This window comes from Bactrocera tryoni, chromosome 1 (assembly GCF_016617805.1).
Source record: "Bactrocera tryoni isolate S06 chromosome 1, CSIRO_BtryS06_freeze2, whole genome shotgun sequence".
In the NCBI taxonomy this organism is placed as follows: Eukaryota; Metazoa; Arthropoda; class Insecta; order Diptera; family Tephritidae; genus Bactrocera; species Bactrocera tryoni.
In genome coordinates, this window is record NC_052499.1 from 88,281,175 (window position 1) to 88,299,602 (window position 18,428).

At 37.3% G+C, this 18,428-nt stretch overlaps 2 protein-coding genes across 5 annotated transcripts; both read right to left on the reverse strand.

Moving 5' to 3' along the window:
• Positions 1–2,458: 2,458 nt before the first annotated feature.
• On the reverse strand, positions 2,459–9,514 carry LOC120767078 (ATP-dependent RNA helicase p62). Of its 4 annotated transcripts, XM_040092944.1 has the most exons (6): positions 9,452–9,514; positions 8,915–9,184; positions 6,591–7,703; positions 6,224–6,462; positions 3,507–3,685; positions 2,459–3,389 (listed from the first exon to the last, which is right to left on the reverse strand). In XM_040092944.1, coding segments are annotated over exons 2-6 (1,848 nt in total). In that variant the 5' UTR covers positions 8,917–9,184; positions 9,452–9,514; the 3' UTR covers positions 2,459–3,074. The 4 variants fall into 4 exon arrangements, with proteins under 4 accessions (XP_039948878.1, XP_039948875.1, XP_039948876.1 ...); XM_040092941.1 differs by lacking the exon at positions 9,452–9,514 and having other exon boundaries at positions 8,915–9,400; XM_040092942.1 differs by lacking the exon at positions 9,452–9,514 and having other exon boundaries at positions 6,591–7,688; positions 8,915–9,396.
• A 1,047-nt stretch (positions 9,515–10,561) lies between these two features.
• On the reverse strand, positions 10,562–13,896 carry LOC120782282 (high choriolytic enzyme 1). Its single transcript, XM_040114484.1, has 2 exons — positions 13,412–13,896; positions 10,562–11,453 (listed from the first exon to the last, which is right to left on the reverse strand). Exons 1-2 carry the CDS (start codon positions 13,569–13,571, stop codon positions 10,645–10,647), a joined length of 969 nt encoding a protein of 322 aa, XP_039970418.1. The 5' UTR covers positions 13,572–13,896; the 3' UTR covers positions 10,562–10,644.
• Positions 13,897–18,428: the final 4,532 nt, after the last annotated feature.

Here is an 18,428-nt window from a genome sequence, read left to right on the forward strand (position 1 = left end):
AGAGTAGTTAAATTGGAGAAGTGTCTCATGGTAATCGTCGTAACTTTGATAAGGGTAATGTGACAAGCAGGAGTGCATGCAATGTATGCCACTTGTAAGTCACATGTGCTATTCCACTCTTGGTACGTCCGTAATTCATTAGATCAGTAACCTTAATTTAATGTGGCGAGGTCACGTACACAGAATAGATTGTTGCGAAAACGGTAAATAACGGAGGTCAAGAGAAATACGTTAACAAATATTGTATGGACTCTTTTCCGTAAGGTTATCACCATTTGAGTTTCCAGCGACCAAAAGTTTTCTGTTCTGATCATTCAAGGTAAGTGAGGAGGTATCGTTTGAGCACAATAATTGCATTAAGCCCTGCCATAGAGACGGAAGTGTTAATGATGTGTTCACTAGTTGGGATTATCAAAGCAAGGACCATTCTCAGTGAGTATGAAGTCAATAGCAGATCTTAATATGACGTCATCCATTCAACTCTCACAACAGCCGGTCCTACGTTACCGGAGTTCACCCAGATTTCATCCGGCCAAGGTCTGTTACTTCGACAACCTACCCCTGATTGGATCGATAAGTAATTACGCCATCCATGAATAAATATTTATTGTTTTGAATAGAATGCTTAGTATATAATTGCGATGCATTTGAGTTTGGTTTCATTTATGACGTTACGAATCTCAATCCTATCTTTATCGTTCTGGTTTATCGTTTGGGTCTTTAAAAATCGAATTCGATACGGAAGGAATCTTCGAACGAAATTTTTCATGCTATCATTGATACCGTCGATAACCTGTTTTACCATAAGTAAACTGTTTTATCAACTTCGATACGGATACATCAGTATTGGCACTAGTTTCAATTGCTTGGCCAGGCGTTAAATACATATAATGTTAAATTTTGTATTTGGGGCTGAGAAGCAATTGCATCAATCGGTCTCTTATAGCTGGTACTTTTAGCAGTGATCTTATCCGAAATATCCTCTGAGGTACTGGAGAAAATCCAGAATTTCGAATGACTTCTAATTTTAAAGATGTACAAGGTGTGTTCCAAAGTAAACAGGACTTTTTGAATCTAGCGCCACCTGGTGGCGCCATCTATATGTCGACTGGTGCGTTAGAATCTGTTATCTTTATCGATTGTCCAGTGAGAATTTTATGACATTTCATCGATTAGAAGTGTAGTTATTGCGTTTTAAGTGTCAGTATGTTTGTGTTATCGGTGCGAAAATGAACTTCGAACAAAGCGCCAACATTAAATTTTGTTTTAAAATTGGTAAAACTTTTACCGAAACGTTTCAATTGATGAAATAAGTCTATGGCGCTGATTGCCTATCCCGTAGCACAAGGCACGAGTGGTTTCAACATTTTCAAAGTGGTCGTGAGGACATATACATAAGTATAACGGTCAACTTGTGGACCAATCAAAATCCGTGATCACCCGAAATTCCATCGAAACTGTGGGTGAATTCATCGAAAATCAGCCGAAATTATCATAAAAATTGATGGAAATGGAATTGAACATCTCCAAAACATCGATTTATGGCATTTTGACCCAACATTTGGGCTTACGAAAAGTGTGTGAACGGTTTGTTCCGCACAAATTGACTGCCGATCAAAAATCCAACATTCGAAGGACGATTATTTGACCAAAAATCACATTTTAACCATTAACTACTCCCCACATTCACCTTATATGGCACTGTGCGACTTCTTCCTTTCGGAAAAATGCATTTGCCAATGAAAGGAAAGCGTTATGCAGATATAGAGGCTATTCAAAAGGCTTGCACCGGCATACTGGCGGCCATTCCGCCCAACGAGCTAAAACACTCGTTCGACATGCTTTTGGACCGTGTAAAAAGTTGTATTGAAGCAGGAGACTATTTTGAATAAAATAAATTGATTTTGCCGAAAAAAACCATTTGTTCAGTTTCTTTGAAGTCCTGTTTACTTTGGAAAGGACCTTGTATGTATGTATAATCCTTTTCGAGTGGAGTTGAAGTTACTGGGCTGTAGGACCCATCCCCTGCTCCAGAAATATGATTTGAATTGCAAACTTTATTTTTCGTAACTTTTTCCAACTTGATGAAAATCCCATTATTTTGTCTCTAGCTTCTAAAATATGTATTTTAAACATAATTTAGGTTATCAGCAATAAATACATAAACACTTAAATACATATATTCACCGCTTGTTGCCGATACAGGAACTTAAAGCCAATAAATTTACTGTTGTTTTCGAGTTTTTAGCCTCGGCATAGGAAATGTCGCTATTGCCTCTGTGGCCTGTCTAAACTTAATTGCGCAATAATAAAACACCAAATGGATTTCACACCAATTTTTAATGTATTTATTTTCAGTTATTTTTCTTCAAACTATATGTATTGTTTTAAATCATTTTAAATTCACTTAAGCCTCATTTGATTATGAGAACTTGTTCATTATTTTTTCCTGCATATATTTTTTTACATTTTCTTGTAAATGTCAATTGAAGTCTGGACGCACAGATTATAAAAATGTGCTGTTGTTGTTATTGTATTAAAGAGATACTGATAGTTTGCGCCAGTCGCATTGTTGGGCGCATGGATAGATGAAGCTAACTTAGGACTACACATACAATAGACGCTATGTATGACGATATTTAGGCTACATTTGGAGTGCAAATACGCGTTTTATACAGGGCAAAATTAGTATAAATATAAATAAGTTTTTTTGATCACAAATTCCTTTTGCAAAAGCACATACTCAATTAATTGATGGGCAAACAGAAAATATCAAAGGAAAATTGAAGAGCATTTACTTATGATTTCAAATAATTTAAGCTTGTTTGTTATTTAGAGAAATGCAGATTTAGATTTGTAAAACATATAAAACGTAAACTGACTTAAATCTCACTATTTATTATTGGCTAGGTTTAGCGTAATTTGTGTTCAAACCAGAAACTCCAACACAGCAAGCACTTTCACGTGATTGTAGAATTGGCTTTTGGTTTAACGTTAATTGTTATATTTAAGTAAAACTGCATTTAAATGAGAAATTAATATTAATAACTTATAACCTAGCATTATTTGTAAATTTAATCAAAACGCGTATGCTGTCTGCCGCCGCCACTACTACTGCTGGCTGCGTTGCGGTTACCGTAACTGTTTTCGCCGCTGTTGCCATTGTTATTGCTGTAACCGTTGCTGCGACCGCCGGCAAATCCTCCGCCGCTGTTGCCGCCATAACCGCCACCGTAGCCGCGGCCACCGCCATTACCGCCGCCTCCGATAGCACCTTTTCGGAAGGTGCCATTGAAGCGAGAGTTGCCGCCACCACCACCATAACGGGAACGGCCGCCATCAAATCCACGGTTATTACGTGCCATACCTTCTAGCGCAGGATTAATTTCCTTTAAAGAGAATATACACGGTCACATTAGAAAGATGTAATTAGGTGTAATTTCGGAGGATTAGTAGAATTATAGTATTTTGGTTTTTATCTGAATCTAACTAAAAATAATGTTTACCTGATTAGCCTCTCGTAAAACATCAACCAGCGCTCTCGACTGTTTGGCATTATTTTTGGTGAAGAATGCATATGAAGTGCCTTTTGTGTTGGAACGTCCTGTACGTCCGATTCTATGAATATAATCCTCTGACGATTGCGGGTAATCGAAGTTAATCACATATTTGATACCGTCCACATCTATAGTACACATTAGTGAAGTGTATTTGTGGTGGAATGCAAAAAATCGAAAGTTAGTCAAATGTTGTTTGAAACAAAAGTTAAGTAGCAGTAGATAACAAATAGAGGTCGGGTACACCAAAGGATTTTCGACATTTGCAAAGTAGAGCACTGTTTTTCATTCAATTTAAATTCACTTTTAAAGGATAATTTTTTTTTTTGCTGTTATATATTACAATGTTATTTTTTTTACTTTTCATCAATTATGATCATTTAAATAAATTAAACTAAAAAATACAGTGGACTTAAAATGTACTTTACCTTCAAATAGTCGATTTATATTCACACTCTTCTCTCGTCCCGTTCAGCGAAACGAGTGGAAGAGCATGTGGTAAAACTTTAAATATAGTTAGGGCATTTTCCCTCTAATCTGTCTCCCTTTTTCTCTCAATCAACATTAAATGGACACAGGATGGACGAACGATGCAGCTCGATTCCGCACGAGTTTCGAGTTAAATGCGTCTCGAGTGGAGTTCAGCGCACATCCAACTATTTGGTGGTAGAGTTTGTGCGCCGCTCGCCGACGTCGTGCATCCATCACCCAATGTTCAGGTAAAACCACTACCGCAGGCATGTTGACAAAGAGTAGTTTTCTTCATTTAACTATGACGGCCAGTAAATGTCCGTCGTTTTCTCCAAATAACTGTGTTTACTTTCACACTTCACCATTATATTATTATATGCATATCCTCCAAATTTTATACAAACAAATCCACGTTGCAAATGTGTCCTTTGTCGGCGGTATTGCGAAGTGTTTGTGGCACTTTCTAAACTACGTTTTGCCTTTCACGAACTTTCGGGATTTCATGGAATGTGAATGTGTTGTTCAAGAATCCGTAGACGACGACGACGCTTTTTTCTGGACGTGCAGCAAATGATGAACTGGTGTTCTGTGATGTCCATGGTTGGGTTAGAACAACAGCAACAGCTTCTCAACATTTGTTTATTGTCCAAAAGAAGGTCGCCACCAGCTCGTTTGATACAACCTTTCCTTTTATCGAATGAGTAAGGCAAAACATTTTCGATGCCGTGCCACGTTACAACAACCGATCTTTTTACCGCGAATACGCGTTGAACAGGATCAAAGATTGACAGCAAAAATGATATCGGATCACTTTAAATATAATTATAAAATTTAATCGTAAATGTTTTTATTTTCTTTTCCCTTTAATTACGCGCAATGACCCTGTTCCTTGCGAATGGAATTAATTTTTACAAATTCGATACGATTCAGCCAAAGAACACATGCGATAATTATAGCGATTGTAGGATGGACATGCATTTAGTTGTATGAAGTTTCTCTTAATTGCCTGCGTGTGATTTAACGCGATTCCTTATAACGTATCAGCCAAGGAAATTCACATAAAGTACTAACGAAACAATTTATTGAATTTACATAATCTGCCCTTTCGATTGGCGTTTGTTTAATACTGTGAAAATTCCTATATTTATTTTCCATTTTCGAAATTGGTACTGTTTAGTTTCGAAAAATACTATCACTTTGAATAAAAGATAGCAGAGGCCACATTTGATGCATGATGATAGGGATATTGTGTACCGCAGAACTCTTTATGCACATTGCCGAATTAGGAGGAAACCCATGTTTTATTTTTTCTTGTAAGGCAATTTTTATACAAAACACAAAATGAATAAAAAATTACACGACGACGCGACATACATTTCGCGTATTAGTGACGAATGTTTCCGCCTTTTATTTTTTTGTAGTCTGGAGTATTTGTGTATACGCTAAGTTGCACTGAAACGCTTTTTCGCACAGGTTGTACGTGTTATATAAGCGTGTCCATCTGCTGTTGCGTATTATATCTCTCCTCAAATGTGCAATGACGATGCGTGCAAACGTGTGGCAGCAGGTGGTTCGACGACATCCCTCTTTTGCATCGGAATGTGTAGACAAAGTGCTGCCGCCACAGTCGCACATTTCATTCAGCTTTTTTGGAAATGCTCCGTTCAAAGAGCTTTTCGGCGGATACTTTTGCGAAAAAATTCAAGAGTTCACTTATCAACGCAATCCTAGTGAATTGCGTCATTTCAAAAGATGATCATTTTATCCCCACCATACTACAATAATCGGCCTCTGTAAACGAAAAGAATTAGGAGAATAGATTTGGGGGAAAAAAAGGGAAAAAATTCCAAATTGATTAATATGTCTTTTATCAGAGTTATGATGACTTATTTGTCGCTAAAGCTAAAGTGAATTTTGGACAACTGGTTCGAGTAAATTTAGGATCTATCGTTCAAGCATTTCCAGATGCCTAGGGGCATTAGATGTAATGGTGTAGCTACTTACAATTGTTATTACTGGAATACGTGATTGCAAATGTTCAGATCATTTTTAATTCTTGTCAAAACAATTTAAAATATTTTGCTATCACGATTCTCAAGTAAATTTTGTAAATGTAAATAATAATAATAAAATAAATATGAAAATGATTTCCAAATAAAATGATATTGATAGCGAGTGCAACTGGTAAAACTTACCCAAACCACGCGCAGCGACATCAGTTGCTACCAGAATGTTCGACTTTCCAGATCGGAATTCACGTAAGACGTAATCACGTTCCGACTGTGACTTGTCACCGTGAATGGCGCCGCAGCGCACACCGAAGCTACGAATGAAGCGAACTAAGTTGTCTACGCGACGTTTGGTCTCCACAAAGATTATGATCTTGCCTGGGTTTTCGCTGGTATCATAAATTTCCGAAAGCAAAGACTTTAATCTGAAAATTAAAGAAATAATGATGTTCATTAGTAATTAATGAAAGTTAATTAATATATAATCAAACATTTTAAAAATTTCTGTAAATTGATCTCACGACATGCATTATATTCTAGTTGCCGCACTTACTTGTCTTCCTTGTCATGTTCTTCACAAACGTCAACGACTTGGCGGATATTGTGATTTGCCGATAATTCCAGAGAACCAATGTTTATTTGAATGTAGTTGCCGAGAAAATCTTCAGCCAACTGCTTAACTTCTTTAGGCCAAGTGGCAGACCACATAAGTGTCTGGCGATCAGGGCGAATCTGTGACAGAATCTTGCGTATTTGGGGCTCAAAACCCATATCTAACATACGATCAGCCTCATCCAATACCAAATATGTACAACGCTTCAAGTTGGTGGCATTCATTGCAAGAAAATCAATTAAACGACCTGGGGTGGCAATGACGATTTCACAGCCACGCTGCAAGTCGCGCATTTGACCTCCTTTTGGAGCCCCACCAAAAACGCATGTGTTTCGAACGTACGATGCAGAGCCAAATTCAGTGGCAACTTGTTGAATCTGTTGAGCCAATTCTCGTGTAGGCGCCAAGACCAAAGCTATGGGTCCATCTCCCCGCTCTAATGGTTTCTGGTTGTTAATATGTACGATCGCTGGTAAGATGTACCCTAGGGTTTTGCCGGATCCCGTTTGTGCAATACCGACAAAATTGGAACCACTCATAGCAATTGGCCAACCTTGTGCCTGAATAGCTGTTGGCGCCTTATAACCCTGACGACGTACTTCCTTCATTACATAGTCAGGAAAATAAGCTTCGCTGAAGTCTTGAATTGGGTTAGGGGCATTTCCACGGATAGTAATTTCATGTTCGTCCCTATAACGTTGTACTTCATATGGGGAACGGTTTGCAACAATGGGGTGTTCCTCATAAAAATTCTTCTTGAATGGTGTGAGATTTGAAAAGTCGACATTGCCGAGGGTAAGATCTTGGGTACCCCCACGGTTGCCTCCTCCATATCCACCACCGAAACCACTTCCGCCACCATAGCCTCCGCTACCTCCACGTCCGCCACCACCACCTCCACGATTCTTGTCAACACGACCGTTCCGCACACCGTGGAAATCACCTCCACCACCGCCAGCGCCTCCATTGCGCATGCCACCACCTCCCTGTCTGGCATGACGATCATCTCCACCACGTGCACCACGACCGCCAAAGTTCCTATCATGAGGTGCCCTAAAATAAATAGTATACTTGAAAAAATCGACTATATATTTTCATAACTTTAATGCCAATATAACGGGTGATATAATTCACTGGTCGGAGAAGCTACTGCCAGCAACCTTTTACGTTTGTTCTGCGTTTTTGAATGATTCATTTTAGAAGTTTACAAATCACAATTGTAAATATTACTTCGACGTAACAATTAATTTTGAAATTTTTAACCTCTCTCACGAAAGCGAATTATAAAAATGTGAATCAACATGGAAAAATTTTGCTTTTTGGAATGTCAATTATTGAGTGTACGTTAAGCGCTAAAACTACTCAATTAAATCCAACATCCGAAATTTCACTGATTCTAATATTTGAAAAATCTACCGTTTTATAGTAAAATTCTTGAAGACTATTTTACCGTTTCGTGCCCAATAATTGTTTGGTAATATAACACTAAATGTGCAATCAAACAGCAATCTTGAACAATCGCGGCTAATCAATAAGAATGGTAATTTGATTGCAATGTTCTTTTTGTCGTAAATTATATTACATCCGTACCTACCACTAAACAATAAATTACAACTGCTCGCTGCCAATCTGCACGCAAGCCAAATATGGAAATAAAGCATGTTACTACACTTTTTACTGCTTACCGAAATTACAATTTATTTACTTTAACTGAGAATGATGAAAACGCAAACAGAAAACTGAAAGTCTTAAAACATTGGGTAGCAACAGCACAAACTTCAAAAAGAGGAAAAGAGAAAAAAAAAGAAAGGTGGGTAATTACCAAAATAAGTTGAAGCTTCGTATGAAGTTAGAAAATATAGATACATATAAACGAAGCAGAATATGCGCAGTTGTAATGAAAAAATCCGCAAATATTTGTATTTATAAATTTTAGCATTTTTTCCCGTTTTACTGCAACTACAGCAATACACATAAATCTTTTTGTGCACTAATTTATTTCGATAAACCATCGCAAAACTTTTTTCTCAAATAGGTGCCTCCTTTCACCTTTCGTACTTCAACACGACGGTTCTCTACAGCTACTTATATATACACACACACACGCTATGCTATTGAATTTATGTATACGCCATTATAGAGAAATGAGAAACTAAAAATCAAAATGGACGACGTGCTAACAGGAAAGCCTCGGCCACGAATTGACCACATGATACATTAACACTTATCTAAATGTATTAAAAAATATTTGAAAATTTACTCACATTTCGTCTGGATCTATATACAAAGATGAATTTGTAAACGAGTGTTTGTTGCTGGATTTTAACGAAAACTTTTGCTTTTCTGCAGGCGACGCTTCCCCTTCTACTAAATTTTCGCTCGACTTGTGAAAATACCTGTAGAAGCCACCGGAGTTAGTTATTCCACTTGAATTTGTTAAGAATGTTTTCTTAATCTGCTTATACTCCGCGAATACGTCCTTTCTGCTGCCTGCCGTTAGATCTTGATGATGAAAAGCAAAGCTCACTGGTTTTCTGTTGGTTAGAAAAAGAAAATGGCGACGTGCTATAGTACTCGTGGCAATTGTATGATTCTTGGCCGCTGGTAAAATCAATGAATTTTTTACACACGTCACGGCGGCAATTTGTGACGGTGCTCGGCTTTCACACGAGTTTTTCGCCAAACTTTGAACCAATATTTTAAACATTTTAACTGCACTAAATTTTTTTTCACAAGCACATTTATTGGTTACAAAGCAGCAACACCCGTGGAATTGCACAGATTATAAAATGCGTTCTTACCTAACCTCGTCCAAAAGTGGAATGACGCATTGCGCGATGGTAGCGGAAAATTTTACCGAAGCATTCCACAGGGTTGTAATTTATTCCATAACAGGGTTGCTCATTCTTTCTATTGTGAATGAGCAAGAATACTGAACAAAAAGCAGAACTCTCAAAGATTTAAATACTAATATTTTTATGAAATAGTCAATTTTCAAATGTTTTTTTTAAAGAGTTATTTGTTCTTTCACTAAAATCAAACAAATCTTGCCCTGTCCTGAAAAACTTCGCAATATATGTATGTATTGTTAAATATTCACAATTTGGTCGTTTCCACTGAATGCATAAGGGCCGATTCACATACAACTTTCCTGGCTATGTTTGGGAATTTATTCTTTGCAACAAAACGAAGAAAGCAAAGGATGTATGACAGAACGATCGTATTGCTCTGCGTGCTACTCATTTATAAAAGATGAGTGTTTAGCTGGGCAAAGCGTAAAAAGATGATAGGTGTCCAACATTTTGTCTCGTTCTGCAATGCGTGCTCTACCGAAGAAGAATCCGTTAGATCAACTCTCAATTATATTATAACCGTCTTGTATGACAAAAGTTTAATGGAATACCAAAATCGATTAGAGAGGGAAAAATCTTGTAAAATGTGCCGAACCTTACGTACGCCTCTTTATTTGCATACTTATACGTCGTTGTAGTAGAAGTACTCGCGCCGGAAAACCGTAACAACTCAGAATGTCATGGTTACTGAAAGTCGAATAATGAACGGGACATCTCTTACCTCCAACCATACCTACCCATTCCGAGAATGATTATTTCATGATAGCAAATGACCACACAAGAACATTGCCAACCCCAAAAGTCATGTATTTGGTTAGTTAACTGGTGACTTAACCAATAGGACGATTGTTTGGAAGGACCCTACTCGAAAAACTAATGGTAAAAAAAATGTATTACTCATTAAAAATATTTTAAAATAAATAATAACAAAAAGAAGAAAAAAGCATACGTGATGGAAAATATTTAATGTTCCTGAAATCTTAAAAATTACTTAACCATTAAAAACTTAAACTTATTTCGGTTAGTATATTTGTAAATCAATATGATTTAATACTTTCGATAAATGTCTGGGAGAAACAGAATGATAACTATTCAGATATTATCCGGATAAATACTATAATAATAACTATTCGAGAGTATTTTCATAGACCCAATAAATTGCAGAAACTTCTGTACATTCTCGCATGTCTGCCGTTCAAGCAGCCATACAAATCGTTGATCTTCAGACAATCTGTTTTACTGATAGTCTTCCGCTGCCCTATACGAACTCCGGGCTGCAGTGGTGTCATGGTGGGTTTCTCTCCCTTCTTTTTGCTAAAGTAGAATTCGCCGTAATGCATTACAGAATTATAATCATAATCAAATGCGTGTTTGCCCTTCTTTTTTGAAATTAACTTGAAATTTTTACGATATTTAGGCACAATATTTTCCCAATGGATTTTTACAAAATTATCTCGATCCGCTCTCGACTGCTCGTGATAAATTCCGATCGCATGCATGAGCTCGTGCATGATGCGGCCTTCGCTGCTGAAGCAATGCGCGCTAGTCTCGTCAGGTTGTTGTAGGGATACGACTTGTTCTCCACCACGTTTTCCTACATACGACCAGCACCCTGCCGGCGCGTCATCTACTGGCGGCGTAATAAGTACGTAGTCCTCTTCCTCCCCATCGTATGGTACGAAATTAATACAAGTCAAAGCATTGAACGTTTGTAAGGCACGTTCTATAGACATTCGTTCGTTGTTCGTATATAAATGGCTGATCTCGACGGGGATGGTAGCGTTCGGCCACAGACGTTTTGGATGCTTCATGGGGTTAACACCTAGTCTAAGCGATATGTAAGTGTACGGGTCTATAGCAATATCACCTTGAAAGAGGCGTGGCATTGTTTCCGGATCATCCATTCCTGTCTCACTTTCATCCCAATCTTCTATATTGGAACCCAAAGGATCTGAAATATATGCAAATTAAAATGTGTATATTTTCTTTAGATTTTATACGACTTTAAGAATATTTCAGTTAAATTTTCTAATCATTTTGTATGTAATTAATATGACTGTGAACGGTTTGTTTGTTATGACTTTTTGAATCGTATAAAATATAGGCAGCGAAGAATTGTTCGCGAATAAATATTCGTTCGTTGTAAGAGATCGCGCGAACGGAAATAGCAAAAACATGCCAACACACGATTCGCCGCGAACAGGAGGACAATTCACAATGACACTACTGTTTCCTGCTTGGTTACTTTTTTCCAGGAAATATTTATTTGTGACAGTATATACAATATGTATAAAATGTGTAGATATTTTATTAAATTTTGTCGTAAGTTCATAAGTTTATGGCATAGGTGTTTTTTATTTGAAATTGCCATGATTCTCGACATAGTCTTATGCGCAAATTCTCTTTTGGTAAATGTTACAGAGATCATAAAACATATTTCAAAATTGGAGTTAGTTGATAAACGCTCGCTTATTCATTTCTATTCCTACATGAAGAACAGTGCTAAAAAGCAAAGTCAGCGATATTTAGTAACTTTCGTCAATTTATTACAACTTGGCTGATTTCGGTTATTTATGTTCTTTATTTGCAGCCCCTCATTTACATATTTTCCAACACTAAAATACATATATAGTTTCAAAATAATAATGTTAATATTAAAAGGAGAAAAATAAATTAAAGGTAAATGTTCATAATAGCGGCTTTTCTGAACAAATTGTTTAATTTTGTTGGAAAATATCTTAAAATGAGTTAGGCTGTTCACGGTAAGGTGGTTATCGGGTTATGTGATTATTAGATTAAAAATAACCTCTATGCTCCATGAACATCCTATGTATGGTTATTTGCTTACTTTTACACAAACAGCTGTTCACTGTTTACAATTTTAGCTTAATGAAATTCCTACTTATATAATGCCTAAACAAGGTTTAAAAAGCCAATTCGCCCATCTCCTATTTTTTGATGCTTTTTATTTCGGTTTTAATATGCTGATTGTAAACAAAAAACAGCTGTTAATAGCAGATTTTCCAATAAGAAAATCTAAATGGAAATGTCATTCGCTTAGTTTTACTTATTTTTTGTGCTGCCATTTAGTAAAATTCCAACGACTTTTTAACACCGGAAATAAGCAAACAACCACATAATCTGTAATCAAGGGCCTAGGTTGGTCAAAGTTGGTTATTTTGTCATACCGCATTTTGTTGTTGTTTACTTAAACACATAACCCGATAACCACCTTATCGTGAACAGCCTAAGTGTTTCTAAATGTACTTAAACCGTCGACTGGTCGGCAGAAATTAAAAAAAAATACGATAGCGGTGCTTCGAAATTCGTTTTTGGCATCAGGGCAGGAGATGAATGGTGGATTTACCCGTATACGCCGCAAGTTTGAGAGAAATGTAAAAAAATACGATAGCGGTGCGTAGATTTACGCCTATACGCCCAAAAGTAGAGACTCAAACAACTGCATTTTGAGTACTGACAGTGTATACTATATGCTGTATAGTATAGCAGTGAGTATGGTACTGACTTGGGACCGTATGATTTCTTTTTATTTCCGTACGTAAAGGATATACTAATAGGTCAACATTTTTCTATGCCTGAAGAAGCGGTTCATGGGTTCAGAACGCATGTTTTGGAGACACCTCAATGACATATTTTGAAAATTGGTTCAAACACATGCAAAGGTATATACCATAGATCTTCTGAACATTTACCAAATTGATTATATTCTCTCGACAAACTTAACTGCCATTTCATAGACATGGCAACTATTTCATAACTCGACAAAACTTTTTGTTTCCGAAAGAGTAAATCAGTGTGGACCCAAACGGGCAAAAATATCCGGGACCTGAATATCCTTCACACATGTCAAAGTTATGAATAATATATTACTGACATTAATAAGTTTACCTGGAGCACTAATAAACTCGTGGTCGAACAAATCCACACCCATTGGCTTGTATCTGCCGCTGATGTGAGAACCTCCTGCGCTTTGACACACGACACCGCAAGCGAATAACAAGCAACACAAAAGCCAAAAGTTATTTGCATTCTCACTTTTAGTCAACATACTGACGCTTCTCACAAACACTTCAAACTTTTGTAAATGCTCTTGAGGTCAATATGGAAGTTGTTGTATTTTGGCATAAAATTCGCAGTTTATGTAAATATGTTATGTGGTAACAAAGGTTTGGACACTTGGTTAATAGCGACTTTTTTCCGGCACTTCAAATGATGTTACAGTATAAGCTGTTAGCTCAGCGGCACAGCGCGATGGCTTAAGCGCAGGCGTATTGTCAGCGTAAACAAATGTGAGATGACTGCTTGATATGCCCGTAAATTAGTGCCAATTACTTGCGAACCAGCCGCGAAAGCAAAAAGTCAAATTGCGTAAAGAAAAACAATGATTCGGTATACGAGGCGACGTGCGGCCCGCGTTGAATACTGCACTGAATCACCTGCGATTTACAACTGAGACTGTCACTAGCCAACGATTAAGTTGGAATCACACTCGCATAAAATGCAAAACAGCCGACCAAACAAAGTGACGACTGCGGCTTTTATAGTTTTAATGATGTGTTATATACACAATTAGCCATACATACATACACATATACAGTTACATTGTTATTTATTTGGCCCAAAATTGTTTAGTTTTGTATAAAGCCGCGGTATTGACTCTCATAGGTGAATGTGTAGAGCCTGCGATCAAGTGCGAACCTTCCCAACACCGAAAAGGAACGCTCAAACTATAAATTGCTGAAATAAAATGTGCGTGAGTTATCAAAAACATAAACAAATCGTTGTGCCAATGACTGCGCAAGCCGTTCGAAGCGAGTTGATTACTGGCGGTCTCTTGAATGAGCGTCTCTGTTTGGGCTTATGGAACGACAGCCACTATTTCAGCAATGCAAACAAAAATAGGTCTTATGGCGGGTACGTATGTAGGTATATGTGCATATGTATGTGTAAATGTGAAATGGTACAACAAAACATTCATTTCATGACTTCTGTGATGCCACAGTTTTGTTGATTTCCTTTCGATATCCCGGATTAGTCTCGGGATTTAGGTATCCGTTAAGTAGATTATATCTCGTTAGAATCTTATCACTTTTATGTAGGATGATCCATTTCGAGGTCTTCTAATTTTTTTAAAGAAAAAACACAGAAACTTCAAATTAAATGGGAATGTTTGTTATCATTCCAAAGAGCATTTTTTGGCATTTTTTGAAGATTATCAAATGTTGACTGCGGCTACGTTTCTGATGATCTAACCGTTGAGTTCAATTTTTGATGACTCGTTCGAGCATTTCGACTGGTAACTGACGAATGACACACGTGATGTTTTGCTCTAAGGCCTGCATCGAAGCGGGATTGTCTGCATAGACTTTAGACTTTACATATCCCCACAGGAAAAACGGTGTGATTTCACATGATCTTGTTAACCAATCGACTGGCCCAAAACGTGAAATTATCTGCTCACCGAAGTCTTCATTGATTGATGTGACGTGTGGGAAGTGACTCCATCTTGTTGAAACTAAATGTCGCCGAGATCACGAGCTTCAAGTGCAGGCATCAAATAGTCGGTTATCATTCTCACCTACATCATTTTTAAAGAAATATGGTGCGATGATTTCACAGGCTCACAAATTACACCAAACCGTTTTTGCTGGATAAAATGGCAGCTCTTGAAACTCTTCGGGTTGCTCTTCGTCCCAAAATGTGGCAATTTTGCCCATTGAGCTGATAATGGACCTCATCGTTGAACAAAATTTGACTCGAAATCGTCGCATCTTCTTCTGGACATGGTCTATTCGGTCGAATATCATTCAATAATGAATGCTGGGTCTCATAAGTTGAGCAAAGCCCGAAACACATTCTACAGAATGTGAATTTTCTTAATAAAGTTGAACGATTTGTAAACGTTGTTCAGGCGTAAGTCTTACCATGACGAAATGACAAGCAAAAATAACATGACAGCTTGACACTACTCAAGCGTGATCTGTCAAAAAAAGGCTATTGAAAAAAGTGCTTCTACTTGGATCACACATTATATAAAAATGTTAAATACGGTGTTATTAGCAATGGGTAAAGGAAGAGATAATAATTTATAAAGCTATGAGATCGAATTAACATATTCTCGAGCATTATTTGGCAAATATTCGTCAACTTAAAATATCTAACAAATGGTCTCGGGATTAACATCTCCAAAACATTCAAATTCGTATGCGTGAATAGCGGAGAAGAGTTAACGTCAAAAAGTCGCACGCGATACACTTGAGCAGCCGTTACAGACTCGTTTGCGGTGTTTAGGTTTATTTTGATAAAACATATTTGGTTAAGCGTCTTGCCTCTTTTAATGGATTTTGCTATGTGGCAAGTTTCCTGCATATTTTGTTCCATTTTGAAATGGTTTTAGTTTTGGGTGTTATTAGTACAGATCGCGAAGTCCTTGATATTAGTTCGATAGGTATGCTACTTTCGATAGAGACTTCCTAAATCCAGTTTCTAATTTTCTATTATAGCATTGAGCACACCATTAGAACTGTGACATCCACCAAATATGAGTTGACGAAGGTCCACACTTTACCTACCTTGAATTTTTGGAAAACAAGGGAATAAAGCTTGGCTTCATCACATTTTATTGCGAACTGTTTTGATACGTTAAATTTGGTTAATATTACTTTCAGTTTCTTTCGTACTTCTTGCACCTAGACATAGGCTTATGCGAAGCGCTAAGTTATGCATTAAGTCTAAATTGATTTGATTATCTTTACCGGCGCCTTCACTGCGTATGTCAGAGAGATCGCACACCCAAATATACGCACAACCGAGTATGTGTGAGTGGCTCATATGCCAATCTGCATATTGGCGCAATAAATTAAAACGAGTCGCCAAAGCTGTTATGTGACAGTTAGCACCAAGTTCGATCAGTTGTCATGGAAATTCCTCAGCTGAAAGCCTGATTGAGAAATACGCGTGTGCCAACATATCTGCGTTTGATTAATTGCTTTTTCAAAAGACAGCGAGACAATTTCACGTTGCTTAGACGGAAGTTCAGAAATAGGCAAAAGAGAGAGGAAACTTGAAACTGTTATCTGGTTTAAAATTCGCCGGCGTTATTACTTAATACTAAACTGGAGAGCACGGGTTTTATTGACTAGCAATTTCTTTATAAAGACGTCGCAATGTCATTGACTGCATAGACGGCCAAGAGTGAGCAGAGCGGCGGCACGTACACGACTTGTGGAGAGGGGCGTAGCGCCAAAATAAATACGCTTACGCTTGGTATGGCTTGTAGCTGCCTAATTAAGTAAATGGTGAACAGCAATTCCACAAATATAGTTTGTGCATCGAAGAGGGTCAAGGTTATTGCTAAACGGGTTAGAAACGTATTGTGCAGTTAGCTAACGTTTAGGGCTTACAAATTTTACACCTTCTTTTAGAGGCATGCGAGCCTTATTTCAGTTTATTTTCTGTCATAGTACATCTATGGAGAGGTATACTCCCAAAAAGAATTGTGTTTTATTATTTATTTGTGAGATGGACATTGCTGTGAGCCACCGGCGCCCGAAGTAATCATTCTTATTTAGCTCAGCGGAGAGATTGTACTCTTTGTGGAATCCATGTGCTATCTACATACATATATGTATATATTTTTCTCATTAGGTAATTGTGTTTAAAAAATAAATCAAAACTATAAAAATTAAGAAACTTATCAATATTTGTCTTCATTAGTTTACAAATTCTGTGAAATTTATTGAAACTTAATCAATTTTTCCATTGACAAATACTGACTTTATCAGCCGAGGGTTTTTTGACTACATTTCAGAGGTTATTGTACTGCTGAAGTTCAGAGCAGGGCGTAGTTCATAGAACACTCTCCAGTCTCCTCTGAGAAAATATTAATCCCCGTGGTATCACAATGGGTCTCCTAAAGGCTTAGGTGAGCGATCAGACAGCCATTCCACCTGCCTACCTACTAATTACAGTCACTGAGGTACTAATAACAATCCATACGATAAATCACCCTCTGCTTGAATACGCCCTCATGTAAATATTACAGAAGAGGGTGATGTAAATAATCAGTAAAATCTAATTAAACCTTTAAAATTAAAGTAAAAAACGTAATATTAAATATTTGAATATCAAACCTAAATGCTTAAGAACTTTCAATTACTGCTGATTATATATTTTTGCTGAAGACAATTGTGGCGAGGAAACATGAAAGTATATGAGTTTGCGTGCGGGTTTTTTATTAACTTCTGTGCCATCCAAAATTATAATAAAGTTTAAGCTTTTCATGTACTTAACAGACTGTTCTTACAGAGCACCCATTACCCCATCACCTGTTTCCACCCTACTCTTTCGCTTGCAAAGCTGGGTATCTCATTACACAAATGTGGTCTGTTCGCCAGCATTTGCCGCAAAATCGACACCTCACTTCAAGTGCTGAACAAAATGAGCGCGATCCGACATGGCAGCACGACAGTGAACTGTAAATGGCGTCGTGAATCCTTTGTCATGAACATTTGTAGGAAGGCAGCGACATAACAATGGCCGACATGTACACAAGACAACACAGCTGTCCATTTTGCATTTATACAATTTCGTTGTGGCCATATTTTAATATTTTGTTCAAAGTGAAACTTTTTATGCAAAAAAATAAGTAAATAGGTAAATATTTTTGTTTTAAATTATCAATTGTTATTACAAATGATATAATAGAGCTATTTTATGCTTTTATTTGTAAAATAACGTCAGGTTTGTTAGAGCTTTGAATAATTTTACATTTTACATATTAGTGGCATCATCACTCTACCTCATTTCTCTACTTACAACTCTACTGTCGTCCTACCGTCGTTGCCAAATATAAAAATATATTGAAGTTAGCGAGAGCGACAACTGTCGGCCTGCAGTCGTGTAG